Below are 13,656 nucleotides of genomic sequence, written 5' to 3'. Positions count from 1 at the left end.
CTCTCCAGACTGCCATTACTACAAAGACAGCAAGTGCCATGTCTTGGCACAAGGTTGACCTCAGTTGGGGATTCTAATTGAACTTCACTTAGAGTCATTTCTAGACTTCTTGCTGCCCAAGACAAACATTGATAAGATGCCCCCAGAAACAGTTACCCCCAGTAACAGACCCAAAAGCAGACTGCAAAACAGAAACTTAAAAAGTACTGGGTAAGGCCAGCTGAGACATTGGACAAGGCCAGGTCTTTTCACCTATGGAATTGACTACTGAGAAAAGATCAGGCATATAATGATGAATGGTAGAAAAATGGGAGAGGGTCATCAATCACAAATACTGTAACAGTCAATGTCACCCATAAAGAGATGGAACCTCTAGGGGGAGCTACGACTTCCACGGAAATGGTGTGATCCCTGAGAAGGGCCAAGGCACAGAATCTAAGCAGCAACCAAGTCTCCAGAACCTTTAGTGGTGAGGATGTTGCACTGCTGGTTACTGCCAGGTTGAGGTCCTTGGGCACACCAGGGTGGGCAGGATGATACACGGTACCAAATCACTAGGTGGAAGAATTGTCAAGGAAGCCCGAGGTCATGGCAGGCATCAAGCAAGAAAGGTCAGGAACAAGCCAGGGGTCAAGAACCAGAAATCAAGGAAATAAATACTGGTGGCACGGGGGCCACGTCAGACACAGGAAGCACTGGAAGTGACAGGAGGCACAGGTGACATGGAAGACACACGGATCACTGGAACAGCACAAGGGATCGGGTTGGGAAACAATAGACTGGGCAACAAGGGGTAAACACAGGAGTTGGACAGGGAAAGTACTGAATTAATCAACAGGTGTAGAGGAAATGCTCAGCAGAGCTAGGGAGCTCGGCACTAGTGGAGACATGTTGCACAAACGCTGAGTGCTGTGTCTGAGCCAGCTAAAAAGCCAGGGATGATTAACCTCCTGGGCGGTTCATTTCTGTCTGGATTTAAAAGCAGTACATTGTCCTTCATGAAAATTTAATTTACATTATAATATAATAGTACCGCTATTATAATGTACCGCTTTTAGACATAAAAATCCAGTGTATTGCATTCAATACAGTTACTTTGTATTGAATGCAATACAAAATAATTTGAAATTCCCGCCATGTCCCGAGCGACGGCCATACGCACCAACATCAGTGTGAACTCCCGGGGAACGCCAGCGAACTTGCCAGGGGACAGATCTTACGAAGAGGACGCTGCCAGGGGATGGCAGGACACTGGAGAATGCCAAAGAGAACAGGTAAGTGTTTAAATGTTATTGTTTTAGCTACCCGAGTGTGGCTCAGGGTTACAGCTTTCAGCTGATTTTTTTTACCCCGAGCCACACTCTGGGTTATCTCCCAGGAGCTTAAAAGGCTATTTCTGGATTGGCCGTAGGGGGGTCAATACTGATTAAATCTGGAATAGAAAGCACGCCAGGGCTCAGAGCGGAGAGAGGAGGAGAGAGGTAACTGTGCTTTAGCAAGAAAGAGGTAACTTTTACAGTCAGAGATACTGTATATGCAGAACAGACAGATGCATAAGTACCATATAGGAAGATCAATGTTTTTTTTAAGTTATACATGTGACGAAACACTATAAAATTATTACAGGGTCCACTGATGTTCTACTATCAACCCCTCTAGAATTGATATTTTAATTAGTTTTCTAACCAATTTATAAATATTTCCAAACAATACAATCAAATTAATCAATATATGCGCCTTCATTATAGGGTAGTGATGTGATGCTTATACAGCTTATTCATGTTTTTGATTTTTTGAAAACCATTATCTATTTTTATGTTACAGTGTTTCTAGAGTCCTTTGTGATTTTTAGTTGCATGATCAATTCAATACCTTTTTCATTAGTTTGTCACAATTGATTTTTTCTCTGCATACTATTATCATTTGCATTATAGTAATAATTTTACTCTGTGTGTCCAAATAACTTATCCAGGATGAAGGTTTTGGTAGATGTGCTTATCCTGATATCCCTAGGACTGGTTTGGTGCTGCAGTCCTAATCCTGGCGGTAAGTACAATACAGATAAAATGGGAAAAAACTGAATATTCTATTGTACACTTGAGATTATTCTAAATTTACTCTTTTATATGCAATACATGTATCGATAGCACTAAAAACTGGGCAACACAAAAATTAATATTAGTGTCCGTTCCAGGCTCCTGGGTAGTTAGATAGCAAATCTTATTAGGAGGAAGCCAGAACTATTTCAACTCTTTGTTGTAGTTCAATTGTACATCCAAAATAAAACATCTTGGCAGTCTTTTAGTAAATTGATCCTGTTTTAAATAAACTAAAGATTTGTTTTGGGCATTGTTTTATTCTTTTATTTATATAGCACCATCATCTTCTGTGGCTCTGTACAAAATAAAACATACTTTGTATAGAGTATGGTTAAGTTTAGACCTGTTAGGGGATCAAGCAATACCCAATGGCTTTCGGATTGACAGCGGTCTGCTGTGTGAGTGGTACTGTACCCTCTATTCATTCTATGGGGCTGCTGCATGTAGAAACCACTGCCTTCATCTCCACCGAGGCAGCAGTTCACTGGCATAAGGAAGTCTTAACCGCACGGCAACTTCATCGCCAGTCTGAGCATAGCCTACAGTGGGTACCATGAATACATATATAGTTTATGCACAGTACAATTTCAACAGCTGTGAAATACCAAAATATAAATAACAGAATATGCTGATGTGATAGAATAGGTACCACACAGATAAGACACACTAGAGACTCTGCCCTTGTGAGCTTACAATCTAGATGGGAATGGGGTAGTAAAATAAGGTAAGAAACATTTAGTGAAGGATGAAGAATCCTTTGACAAGTGGCACAGAAGTAAACGCATGTGGATATCTGACTAACTGTAAAGCAGAACTAAACTCAAAATAAAAAAAAACACACTTACCTTTAATCCTGCAGATCCGTGAGAAAAAAAGATTGCCGATCTCAGGGCGCATGTGCGAGATCAGCAATATTTTCTTCCATTAATGAAAGGGCTTCTCCAGCGCATGCTCAGATTAGGACATGGGCGAAAGGAGCAGCCAAGAGCCTCCCGAGATGTGCGACATAGGTATGCCGAGAGGCTTTGCACTCCCATCGCCTTGATCGCCCCAGCACCTCCGAGCCAGGATGAAGACAGATTGCAGGATACTGTAACCCCGAAAAGTTAGGGTGAGTTTTTTTTTCGTTTATTTCTGCTTTAAAAATATCAGTATTGAATATAGAAAACCTTTTATATTCCAGAATGTTCTAGCCATTATTGATAATACTGATAGCATTGCAGGTCACAAGTTGATTTCATGATGAAGACACTTTTACAAAGATGCTTTGTTTTTTCGACAGACATCAATATTGCAGTAAATGGAGAAGCCTCACAGAGTTCAGATTATAAAAAATATGTTGCTAACCGGGCTATTGATGGTTCCAATGAAATTAACTTGTATAATGACTCCTGTGCCCACACACTACATGACCTGGAGCCCTGGTGGAGGCTAGACCTGAAAGAGAGCTACAGCATAGGCACCATTGTAATCTCTGGCAGGTCAGACTGCTGTTTAGAACGGCTGAGTGGTGCCCAGATCCGAATTGGAAATTCTCCAGACAATAACAACCCAGTGTGAGTATCACAAGGCCAGGACACTGTGGGAGAGGGGGGACTATGAGCTCTGAACAATAGTTAGAAACTGAGATCATTGAGAATTCACTGACAATTGCATTTGATCTCTTTCTGACCTGTATTTCACCTTCAGCAGGTTTGAAATTGCTGTAGATTTGTATAGAAATACAAAATCCATGTGTTGCCAACAAGAGCCTGTGGAAACAAGCCCTAAATATTTTGGGTTTAGGGTAATGCTTAACGTACAACCCTGCATGACTGGATGTCTTTTATTCACAATAGGGTAATAAATATAATGTTGTACTGGGTCAACTTGGGCCTGTCAAGGGAAGTAAGAACAACAGGCCCACCTTCAAGCAGAATGCACTGCAGTGAATGGCCTGGGTTACTTATTAAAGCTCTCCAAGGATGGAGAAGATAGCCTTTCATCAGTGAATCTGGGTGATCCCCAGCTGGAATGTATCTCATCCAGGATTCAAGGAATCCATTCCAGGTTTGCTGGATCACCCAGCTTCACTGATGAAAGTGTATTCTCTCCAGCCTTGGAGAGTGTTAATAAATCAGCCTCATTTTGGGAAACATTGTTAAATAAGTATGATTTAGGAGTAAACAATAGTGTTTCCCAAACCCACTCTGCTTATCTCTATTGTATAGTTATAATTGTATAGTTATTGTGCCATTTTTGTGCTTTAATATGCCACATAGCTGTGTATGTTTTATTGGCTCTTTTTGTAAAGCTCCCCTAAGTTAAAGAGTGATCAAGAAAAACCCAGATTTCAGACCACTATAGAACCTGTTGTGATTTTCATGAATTACTGTGTCCATGTTGTTTCTATTCCACAGGTGCAGTACAATCACCAATGTTTCTGTCCCCACAACAACTTACTGCTGTAATGGAATGGAAGGTCAATACATAAGTGTAGTGATCCCCAGGCGCTATGAATACCTGACCCTGTGCGAGGTGAAGGTCCATAAAGACCCTTCAATTAAACTCTGCTGGTAAAACCTCAGAAAAAATAACACATTTCATCATGAAACTTCATGTCATTAGGGAATATGTCCTTAAAACTTCAGAATTTGTGACAAATATATACATTTTATTCTGGCTGGAGGAGGACATTTTCTGATGCACATTTTGTAATAGAAACAACTGGTGTTATTGTGTACAAACAGTGGAAAGTAATTTATGCAAAAGTAATAAAACTCTGCAGTTTGTCACTAAACACAAAAGTATTTTTTTTGGTAAATATGCCTATCACCAAGGTTCTCCCATTATAATCTATCTTCTCCAGTTTTGAAGAGCTGTAAATAAAATATTCAAGCCCAATGTTGCAGAGAGTCTCCATGGAATTTAGGTCTGGGGACTATTGGGGGCGGTCAATGGCTTCATCATCCAGGAACTTCCTATGGACTCTGACTACATGAGGTTTAACACTAACCTGCACTAAGAGGAGACCCACTGGACCAGCCTCAAGGTCTGACAACGGATCGGGAGGATTTCATCCTAGTACCAAACAGCAGTCAGGGTACCATTAGGCTGCATATTCACGTGTAATAATTGTCATTGTAAAGGATCTTTTACAATGCTTTCCAATGACAAAAGACAGCACTATTCTGCTCTATGGAGAAGGGAGGGGAGTGGTCGAGAACAACGGAGCGGCATTTGAATCCCAGACCAGATTCGTTCCAGGTTTGCTGGATCACCCAGCTTCACTGATAAAAGTGTATCCTCTCCAGCCTTGGAGAGCTGGCATACATCAGGCCTTTTGTGTATGCACTGGGGATTGGGGTATCCCAGGTCAGAGGTGGGGAGCAGATGTGACAATATGATATCATACATAGGCAGAGGTGGCTGCTCCCACTCACTCTCAGCTCTTAGGTAACCTCCCTTTACCTTTCAACCCACAGGCTGATATCCTTCACACCCACAACATGTTCATGATATCAATCACACATTCCTGAAACAGGAAATATCAGGGACACTGCTGGAGGCAGCTCAGCCAAACACAAAAAAGGCATCTTTTATCACAGATATAATGGAGGAAATGAAAGATCAGTCTCACCAAAGCTGATCAGATCAATGTCCCGCCACATTTGTATCTGTGTCTCAGTACAGAACTCAAAGCCAGATGAAGATGCTGCAATTTTTAGGAAAAGCAAATCAACTGTCTGAGTACTTGGAGCCAGGGACCCTTCAAGCACATACTAAGAACCATCATAGGCCAAGCTTTCCATGGACCCAGTTCATCCTTTAAGAAAATAGTGAACCCTCCCAAGAACTAAAACATGTTACCTACTTATTCTGCACCATACAATACAATAGCAAACCGCTGAATCTTACCACAACCTACCTCAAATGCAGGGCTATCAGATTTTGCTTTATATAATCAAGCATCCCTCCTTCGCATTCTGAAGGACTGGATCCATGGTACCTCTGTTACACAAATTTATAGGTAGACTTCTCCCTACATCCTCCTTGAAATCCTCTTACCTTACTGCATATCCACAGAGAGCTCTTGCCGGAGGAGAATACAAATAACCTCATGTTGTTTTCACAATGGCAGCTATGGCATTCCTTGCTCCTCTATTTTTGCTTTGGCATTCCTTCTCCCCTTTTTTATTATATACAGTTATTATATTAATATACAGTATTTATATAGCACCAATATATTATGCAGGGCTGTGCAATAAATAGGGGTTGCAAATGACAGACAGATACAGACAGTGACACAGGAGGAGGAGAGGACCCTGCCCCAAAGAGCTTACAATCTAAAGCTGCGTACACACGTGCAATTTTTGTCGTTGGAAAGGATCTTTCACGATCCTTTCTAACAACAAAGGACTACACGATGCATGAACGGTGCTGTACATACAGCACCATTCTGCTCTATGGAGAGGGGAGGGGGAGAGCGACGTAGCGGCACCCTGCTGCGCGCTCTCCCCCTTCCCTTGCATTAGGATCGGTCGTCGTTCATCGTCCATGGATCCTCCAGGACGGTCGTTCGGGCGATGGACGCCGCCGACTATACACATGCCAGATTTTCACCTGATATCTGGCCGATGCCGATTATCGGGCGAGAAAAATCTGACGTGTGTACGCAGCTTAAGAGGTGGGGAAGCAGCATACAATAGGAGGGGGATATGGATTGGTGGGTGAGTAGTGAGAGTTATGGCGAATGTGAGAGTTACGGCTCCGAGCCTGCCATCATCAATACTCTCAAGCTGGGCCTTCAGGGGTTTAACATTATTCCAATCACTCCTTAATAGGGAAACACACAAAACCCACTCATTTCCTGAACTATAGTAGCTTGCTCACTATCCCCTGCAGATTGAAGTAACCAACTAACCTTCTGGCACCTTTAAAGCCTACTTTGTGGTAACAGTTTGGGAAGACCCTTTTATGTTCCAGCATGTACAGAACCCAGACACAAACTCTTGTAAATCCCTGCAACTAAAATGCTAACTAGATTACCGCTCCTGTCACAATGTTAAATAATACTAGTATATTAACAATATAAAATCATTGCCAAAAATGAAGCACTTAAATGAAAAGCCTGTAAAAGAGAAAAAGAGAGAGAGAGAGAGAAATGTTCCTTTTTGGTAATTGGTTTGTATTGGCAAACCTGCTGATCACATTACCAGAGACGGGATTAGTGGAAGGAAGGCTGTTTGATACAACGTGTTTACCAGTAACATTTATTACAAATCTCATATAATAATCATTGGGTGAGCCATGGCTCCTCCACCTCCTGAAGTCTCTACAACAGATTAGCATGGCGCAGCTTAGTGTCTTCTCTGCCACGGAAAACTCATTTCAGGCCTTGGGGAATGTTGTGGAAGGAGAATAGGTCAAGCGGATTAAGGTGAAGTATGAAGTCCTGTCTCCTACCCCGACCAACCCAGATGAGACTCCGGCCCAAAAGAAATCTTCCATCTGGAATTCTGCAAGCACTTTTTCTAAGTCCATAGAGTCCCTCAGTAAAGGGGATCCACAGTAAAGGGGATCAACCCAGCCTAGCCCAACTTGCTAATGAATTTTGCTCATGGTTTTGGCGACCAAAATCAGCTTTACTAACATATGTCAATATATGATAAGGCAAGAGATAAAAAACTATCTCTGGCTTAAAATACTCCAGACAGTTTATAGAAGACCTGTATTACCCTTGCTCACCTGCAACTTGGAGCAGGAAGACTCAAAGGAAGATTTAACTCCAAAAGCCCAAGCTTGGGGCCCAAGCCAACCTGTAAAAGCAATGTAGACACTATTAGAGGCATGTAACAGAAGAAAGAAAAAGGAGAGGAAGATGAAATGATGGATGCATTTATGATAGGGATCACGTAATGGAAGGAGGAAAACAGAACTAGGGAGAAATAAATGACAAGGGTGAGATGATGAATGGGGAAGGACAGAACTGGGGAATAATATATAAAAAGGGTGACATGACGAAGAGAGAATTAGGAGACTAAAACTTGGGAGGGATATATAATGGGGATGAGATATAAGGAAAAAACATGGCTCTGCAAGATGCAAGGACAAATCAGAGACCCTAGCTAAACTGGAGAAGACACATTGGATTACAGATGGCAGCATTGATGGTGAAGATGGTATTAAATATTTGATAACACACTTCTACTAATGGACAGTGATAACACTGGACACAACTCTACAGATTACCTAACATAAATTCAAACAGACAGCCAGGCTGCTCTGGTGATAGTTTTGTCTCATAGTTTCCTTAATAAAAGATAGATGTGTCACTGAGGTGTAAGTGAAGGCATGGAAACTCCTTTACTTTTAAAATGCCAATGGTCTTTGGGTTTTCTGGCTTCAGAATATCTGAGGAAGATAAACTTCTGGGGTCACAAATCTTCTCTATAACCTGTTCAACAGACATCTGAAAGGACTTGAATTGATTTCCACCTTTTGTTTCACCATTGTCTGGGTTCTGTGTGAATCATTGCTGACATGAAGAAGCCAGCAGTGACTCACCATCACACGATGACAGGTCTGGGCTAGATTCTACTTGTCTTCATCGCTGGAAGATCAAATGAGACAGAGGGAGATATAAGGAGGATTACACTCAAATGTATACCTGTTGTCTTGTGCCCTTACCTGCACAGCGTGGGCACTGCTCTCTTGCTGGTAGTCGGGATCTGGAGGACTTAATGAAAGGTCTCAACCCAGATGACAGAGCCCTGGCCAAAGCCAGCAGTGATGATCTTCCTATCCATCCATCCCGCCACGTGCTATCTTTTCTGTATGTACGATATGTTGTCCAGATTGTGGTTATTGTGGATGAGTAGTAGCATATTCTTATCTGTGTGGTAGATGAGCAGGAGGATGACATCTGAAAGGAGAGAACAATGAAATACCGGTAATATTCATAATAAAAAATATTAAACTTAATGCGATGGGATATATATATTATGTAGTCTGCACCCTGGGACTAAATACCTATTTGCCAGCTTACATTATCTCACAAGTCTGTCATTGGCATTATCATTGTGCATGGTGATGGCCCAGCAATACAACCTCTTCATATCAGTAAGCAGCTGTGCAGTGTACATTGCAGTGTAAACTCTTAATGAATGTCACCCCAATGCATGGTGCAGCAGCCAATGCCCAGGTTAATATTATGGCATTATCGTCGTCAAACGAACGACGAACGATCGTTTGGTCAAAAATCGTTCGTAAAAAAAGTAACCAACGACACCGACGAATGAGAATAGTCGCTGTAAATGAACGACTGGACCGGCGGATCGAATTGGACGACGATCGTTTACCATCTATCGTGTGTACGGTCGTTCATTGATCGTCCATGGTCTGAGCATGCGCGAACGATCGTGTCGTTATCTGCATGTACAGGATCGGTGCTATACGATCGTTCGCCGATATCGTGCAGGATCGTTCGTCGTTCGTTTACCAACGATAATTATTGGAAGTGTGTATGTAGCTTAAATATATCATTGTTGTTGTTTTTTCTTTTTTTATAAAATTCTTTATCTAAATAGAAGGGGAGTAACAGTAACATTATTATTAATATTATTATTATTATTATTATTATTATTAATGACTTAATATTAATAATATATTAATTTATTATGATATTATGGTTGTAATGTAAGGAATACCAAAAAGAAAGGCTCATGCATTGCTTTGTGCTGCAGCAGTGAGCATGCAATGCATTACCAATGAATGAGTGAGTTCCCCTAACACAACGCATAATAACGAGTGCCATACATGTTCGTTACCGCACAAGTCAGAATGGAGAAAAAGGCAACTATAGAAGCGAAAACAGAATTTCTTTGCAATATGAAGGCTATAATAACCTAAAATCCAATCACAGGGCAGATCTATAGCCTTTGTGGAGCCCTATGTCACAGCTACCCCTTTGTTAACCATCAACTGTCGCAACTGTCCATTGCTCAGTAATTCTGTGTTTAATAAAGTTGTGGACCAAATCAGCTATACACAGGGGCCAGCTGTCTGCCTCCATTTACTATACAAGGACAGTATAAATGGACACCCTTCAAATTGCACAATGACACAGCTCAGTTTCCTGGTTTTCAGGATCACCCAGGTTATCCCATGATAATCTATCTTCTCCAGTCAAGTTGAACTTTAATAAATCAGGCCAGTTGTTTCATATGTGAAAGATTTATACTTCATTATATAATATACAGCGCCATGCACACAGGTGATATAACAGACTATTGGATACATATGAGTACATAGGAGCAAATGTCAGAAAATAGCAGTAGCCATCCTCACAAGGTGCTTGGCCCAATAGCTGGCATCTTTTGAGGGGCTCTAGACTGCACCCAATAGGAATACCAGCTTGTGATTGGTGCTTATCCATTGCCAATAGCAGCAGACAGGCCTGGACTACCCCAACAGCAACTACCTTCTCAGCTATAGGAGGACAGTGACCACGCCCCCTTATTATAGACCCCTCCCCTGTGCCCCCCTTTACTCCCCCTGCTGTCATTTATCATAATAACACTGTGCTAGATGATAATAATATAACACTTGCTGTAAATCTCGCTGAAAAATAAAGAGGAAAAGGGGGCCACAGAGAAGGAGTCTGATAATAGACAGGCAGTGTGGTCAGGGTGTACAGTCACTGTTGTCCTCTGGGGGTCGCTGTTGTTGAGGCCTGCCTGCTACAAATGACAGTTGGAAAGTTGTTGATTTCAGCCTTACAAAATAAGCTTTTTTTCTCTGCGATCTATTGGATCTTTTGCGGTTTTACAGCCTTTGGATTCACAGATTCCGGACTTTTCACTTCCAACATGCTGCTGATATTTCCAGCGCTGTTGATTTTTCTGAATTTACCATTCTCATCAGCCAAACAGGTTACCACCATTACCACCTACTCTGATGAGATCTATGCCAGGGAAGGATCACGGCTACTTATACCATGCAGGTTCTATGTCGATAAACCCATTTTAAGGAGCACCGTTACATTGGAATGGGGCAAAAGAACAGAAGGAGGAGGATATTCCCCAATAATCCACCTGCTATACAGCACCACCATCCTGAAAGAGCAGCCCCATGACAAGAGGGCGCAATTATTTGTCTCCCGTGTGCACCAGGGAAACTGCTCTTTGGTTATAGACCCAGCTGAAGATGACGCCTATGGAATATATGAAGTTCATCTGCAGATTGATGGATTCAAATACAATCGTATTCCAAAGGTCAGCATCATCGTGGGAAATAACAAAGAATCGGGAATACCTCCAATTGATAAAATGAGATCTTTGGTGAAAAATGGGGCAAATCGAAACACAAAGGACGCTATGGAACAAGCAACCTTATACCCTGAAACTGAGACCAGCCAAACAGCTACTCAGCAGGAAGAAGAACTCCAATCGGTCACCAGCACTGAAACTTCTCCGCTGGAACCTGAGAATCATGACGGCTCCATGTATAATCTCTATTTGGACAAACTTGTAAAAAGCGGGAAAATCTTTTACCTGGTAATCCCGGCAGCAATTGGCCTCATTGTACTCATGATGGCGTGTATGGGAGGAATCTATGTCGGGGTCAAGTGGTACAAACAGTGTACAAGGCACAAGGATGAATATAGCGCCATGGAGGAAGGCCTGCTAAACCAGGAGAAGGATTCAGAAACATCAGAAGAGAGCATCAGAGGAGCTCCCGGAGATCTCTTTTATCCTGTAACATGTCTGCCGGTCATTTATATGCCAACCCCTGTTATAGGCAATGCACCATGCCCGTCATTCACAATCCTTCAGTCGGCCTGACATACCGCCGAACCGGCTGAGGAGAACTCCGGACGTGAGAAGATTTGGAGGGAGGAGATGTCTTCACACAACCAATGCTAATCAATGCCATGCTTTATGGAGGGTTCGGGATAAGGACTAGGGTGAGCCCCATTTCCAAAATCCTTGCAAAAAGTGTCCCAGCCTGGGGACAAAATCTGCGTCAACACCAGACCATGGCGGCGGATAGAGGGTGAAGGAGGGTTCAAATGAGCAAAGCAAAGGTCTGGTGCAGCCCAGTGATAACCAACTGCTAATACAAGGCTTATGGAGGGGATTGGAAAGATCTGCAATGAGCAATGCAAAGCCCCGATCAATACAAGAAGAAAAGGACGAGCTCCATTCACAAGATCCTGCCAAAATGTGTTCCAGCCTGGAAAATCTGCTTCAACACCAGCGGCGGATAGAGGGCGGAGGAGGGTTCAAGTGAGAAAAACAAAAGTCTGCACAACAATCATATAAAAGTTATAAAAACAACATGCTTTAGCGATGTGCTAACCCACTGCCAATATGAGTCTTATGGAGGAGTTGGGGATAGGAGAAGAAATGATCAAGACCTGGCTGTGCTGTATAGCAGAGCTGTGTAAATCTCAGAATGGACAAAAATACAAATATGTATTAGGTCAGCTGTTTGGCCTTTTCAGACAGCACTACCTATAATCTATAAATAAACAAAAATAAAAAAATAGCTATAACACTACTTACTGTGTGTGATTGTATGTATTATGTGTCCTTGTTTTTACTTCTGTCATTTCACTGTATTTTTTTAATGAAAGAAAGGGGATGACAACAGATCAATATTCTGTTAGGATGGGGATGACGGTTGTCATGACGAAATGATTCGCTCGGCATTTGGCTAGTAAGCCTGCGGGATGTCGGATCCCTCTAAGCATCGGTTATCTGCAAGTAATGACTGTTAAAGTCAGATGCAACTATGATTGGCTAGGTGGTTTTGATTGACAAGTTACCCAGCAAATTAGTTGGCTTTTTTCAATCGCCTATATATATATATATATATATATATATATATACACACACATATATATATATATATATATATGTTAATGAGGGGAGCTATGTTTGTGACACCATCTCTGACAATCTGTTATGTTTAGGTAGTTGACATTTAGTTTGGTAATAGCTCTAAGGGTTCCCCAGGTACCCTGGAATTTTCACGTTTCTATGACAATCGGTGTAGGAGATATGAAGGTTGGGGGTAATGACAGCAGCACGGACACAGCTCTCAAGCAGCTGCTGCTCGAGGGGTGGGATCATCTCACCGTACTGGGGAGTAGTGGGCAGGGAGCAGTCACAGTACACGCCCACTCCGAGGGAACTAACAAAGAGCTTGCTCAGTGGTAGCTCGATCTAATAGAAAAAGACGGGAGACGCTCGCGCAGTCGCAGCTGATTTATGACGTCATTTTTCACGCCCAATCAGCAAGTAGGATTATTTGACAGGACACAGGAGCTAATAGTATTGTAGCGCCTCCTGCGCTGTCAGGTTATTATGAAGGGCTGTGACGTAAGCGTCATGTTAGTACACCAGGTAGTAACCGCACCCCGATCTGTACTTACAGCCAATCAGATATACTTTGTGATATCATGTGATTGCAGAATCACATGTACGGCGCAGAGATGCTGAGGGGAACCATGCGCCCTGGTCACCGCTGACTGTCAATGTGAGTCCTATTATTTTCCCCAAGTGTACAACCT

The 13,656-nt window shown here is 42.3% G+C and overlaps 1 protein-coding gene and 1 long non-coding RNA gene across 2 annotated transcripts; one reads left to right on the top strand and one right to left on the bottom strand.

Moving 5' to 3' along the window:
- Nucleotides 1-3,063: 3,063 nt before the first annotated feature.
- LOC140331877 (pentraxin fusion protein-like) lies at nucleotides 3,064-4,658 on the top strand. Its single transcript, XM_072413212.1, has 3 exons — nucleotides 3,064-3,109; nucleotides 3,382-3,655; nucleotides 4,499-4,658. Exons 1-3 carry the CDS (start codon nucleotides 3,064-3,066, stop codon nucleotides 4,656-4,658), a joined length of 480 nt encoding a protein of 159 aa, XP_072269313.1.
- Nucleotides 4,659-7,268: 2,610 nt separating this feature from the next.
- On the bottom strand, nucleotides 7,269-13,656 carry LOC140330452 (uncharacterized). Its single transcript, XR_011920746.1, has 3 exons — nucleotides 13,519-13,656; nucleotides 8,769-9,003; nucleotides 7,269-7,897 (listed from the first exon to the last, which is right to left on the bottom strand). It is a non-coding gene; the product is annotated as an uncharacterized lncRNA (long non-coding RNA).

The sequence above is a fragment of the Pyxicephalus adspersus genome, chromosome 5 (genome assembly GCF_032062135.1).
Source record: "Pyxicephalus adspersus chromosome 5, UCB_Pads_2.0, whole genome shotgun sequence".
Lineage (NCBI taxonomy): Eukaryota > Metazoa > Chordata > Amphibia > Anura > Pyxicephalidae > Pyxicephalus > Pyxicephalus adspersus.
This window is presented reverse-complemented; position numbering and strand designations above follow the sequence as displayed.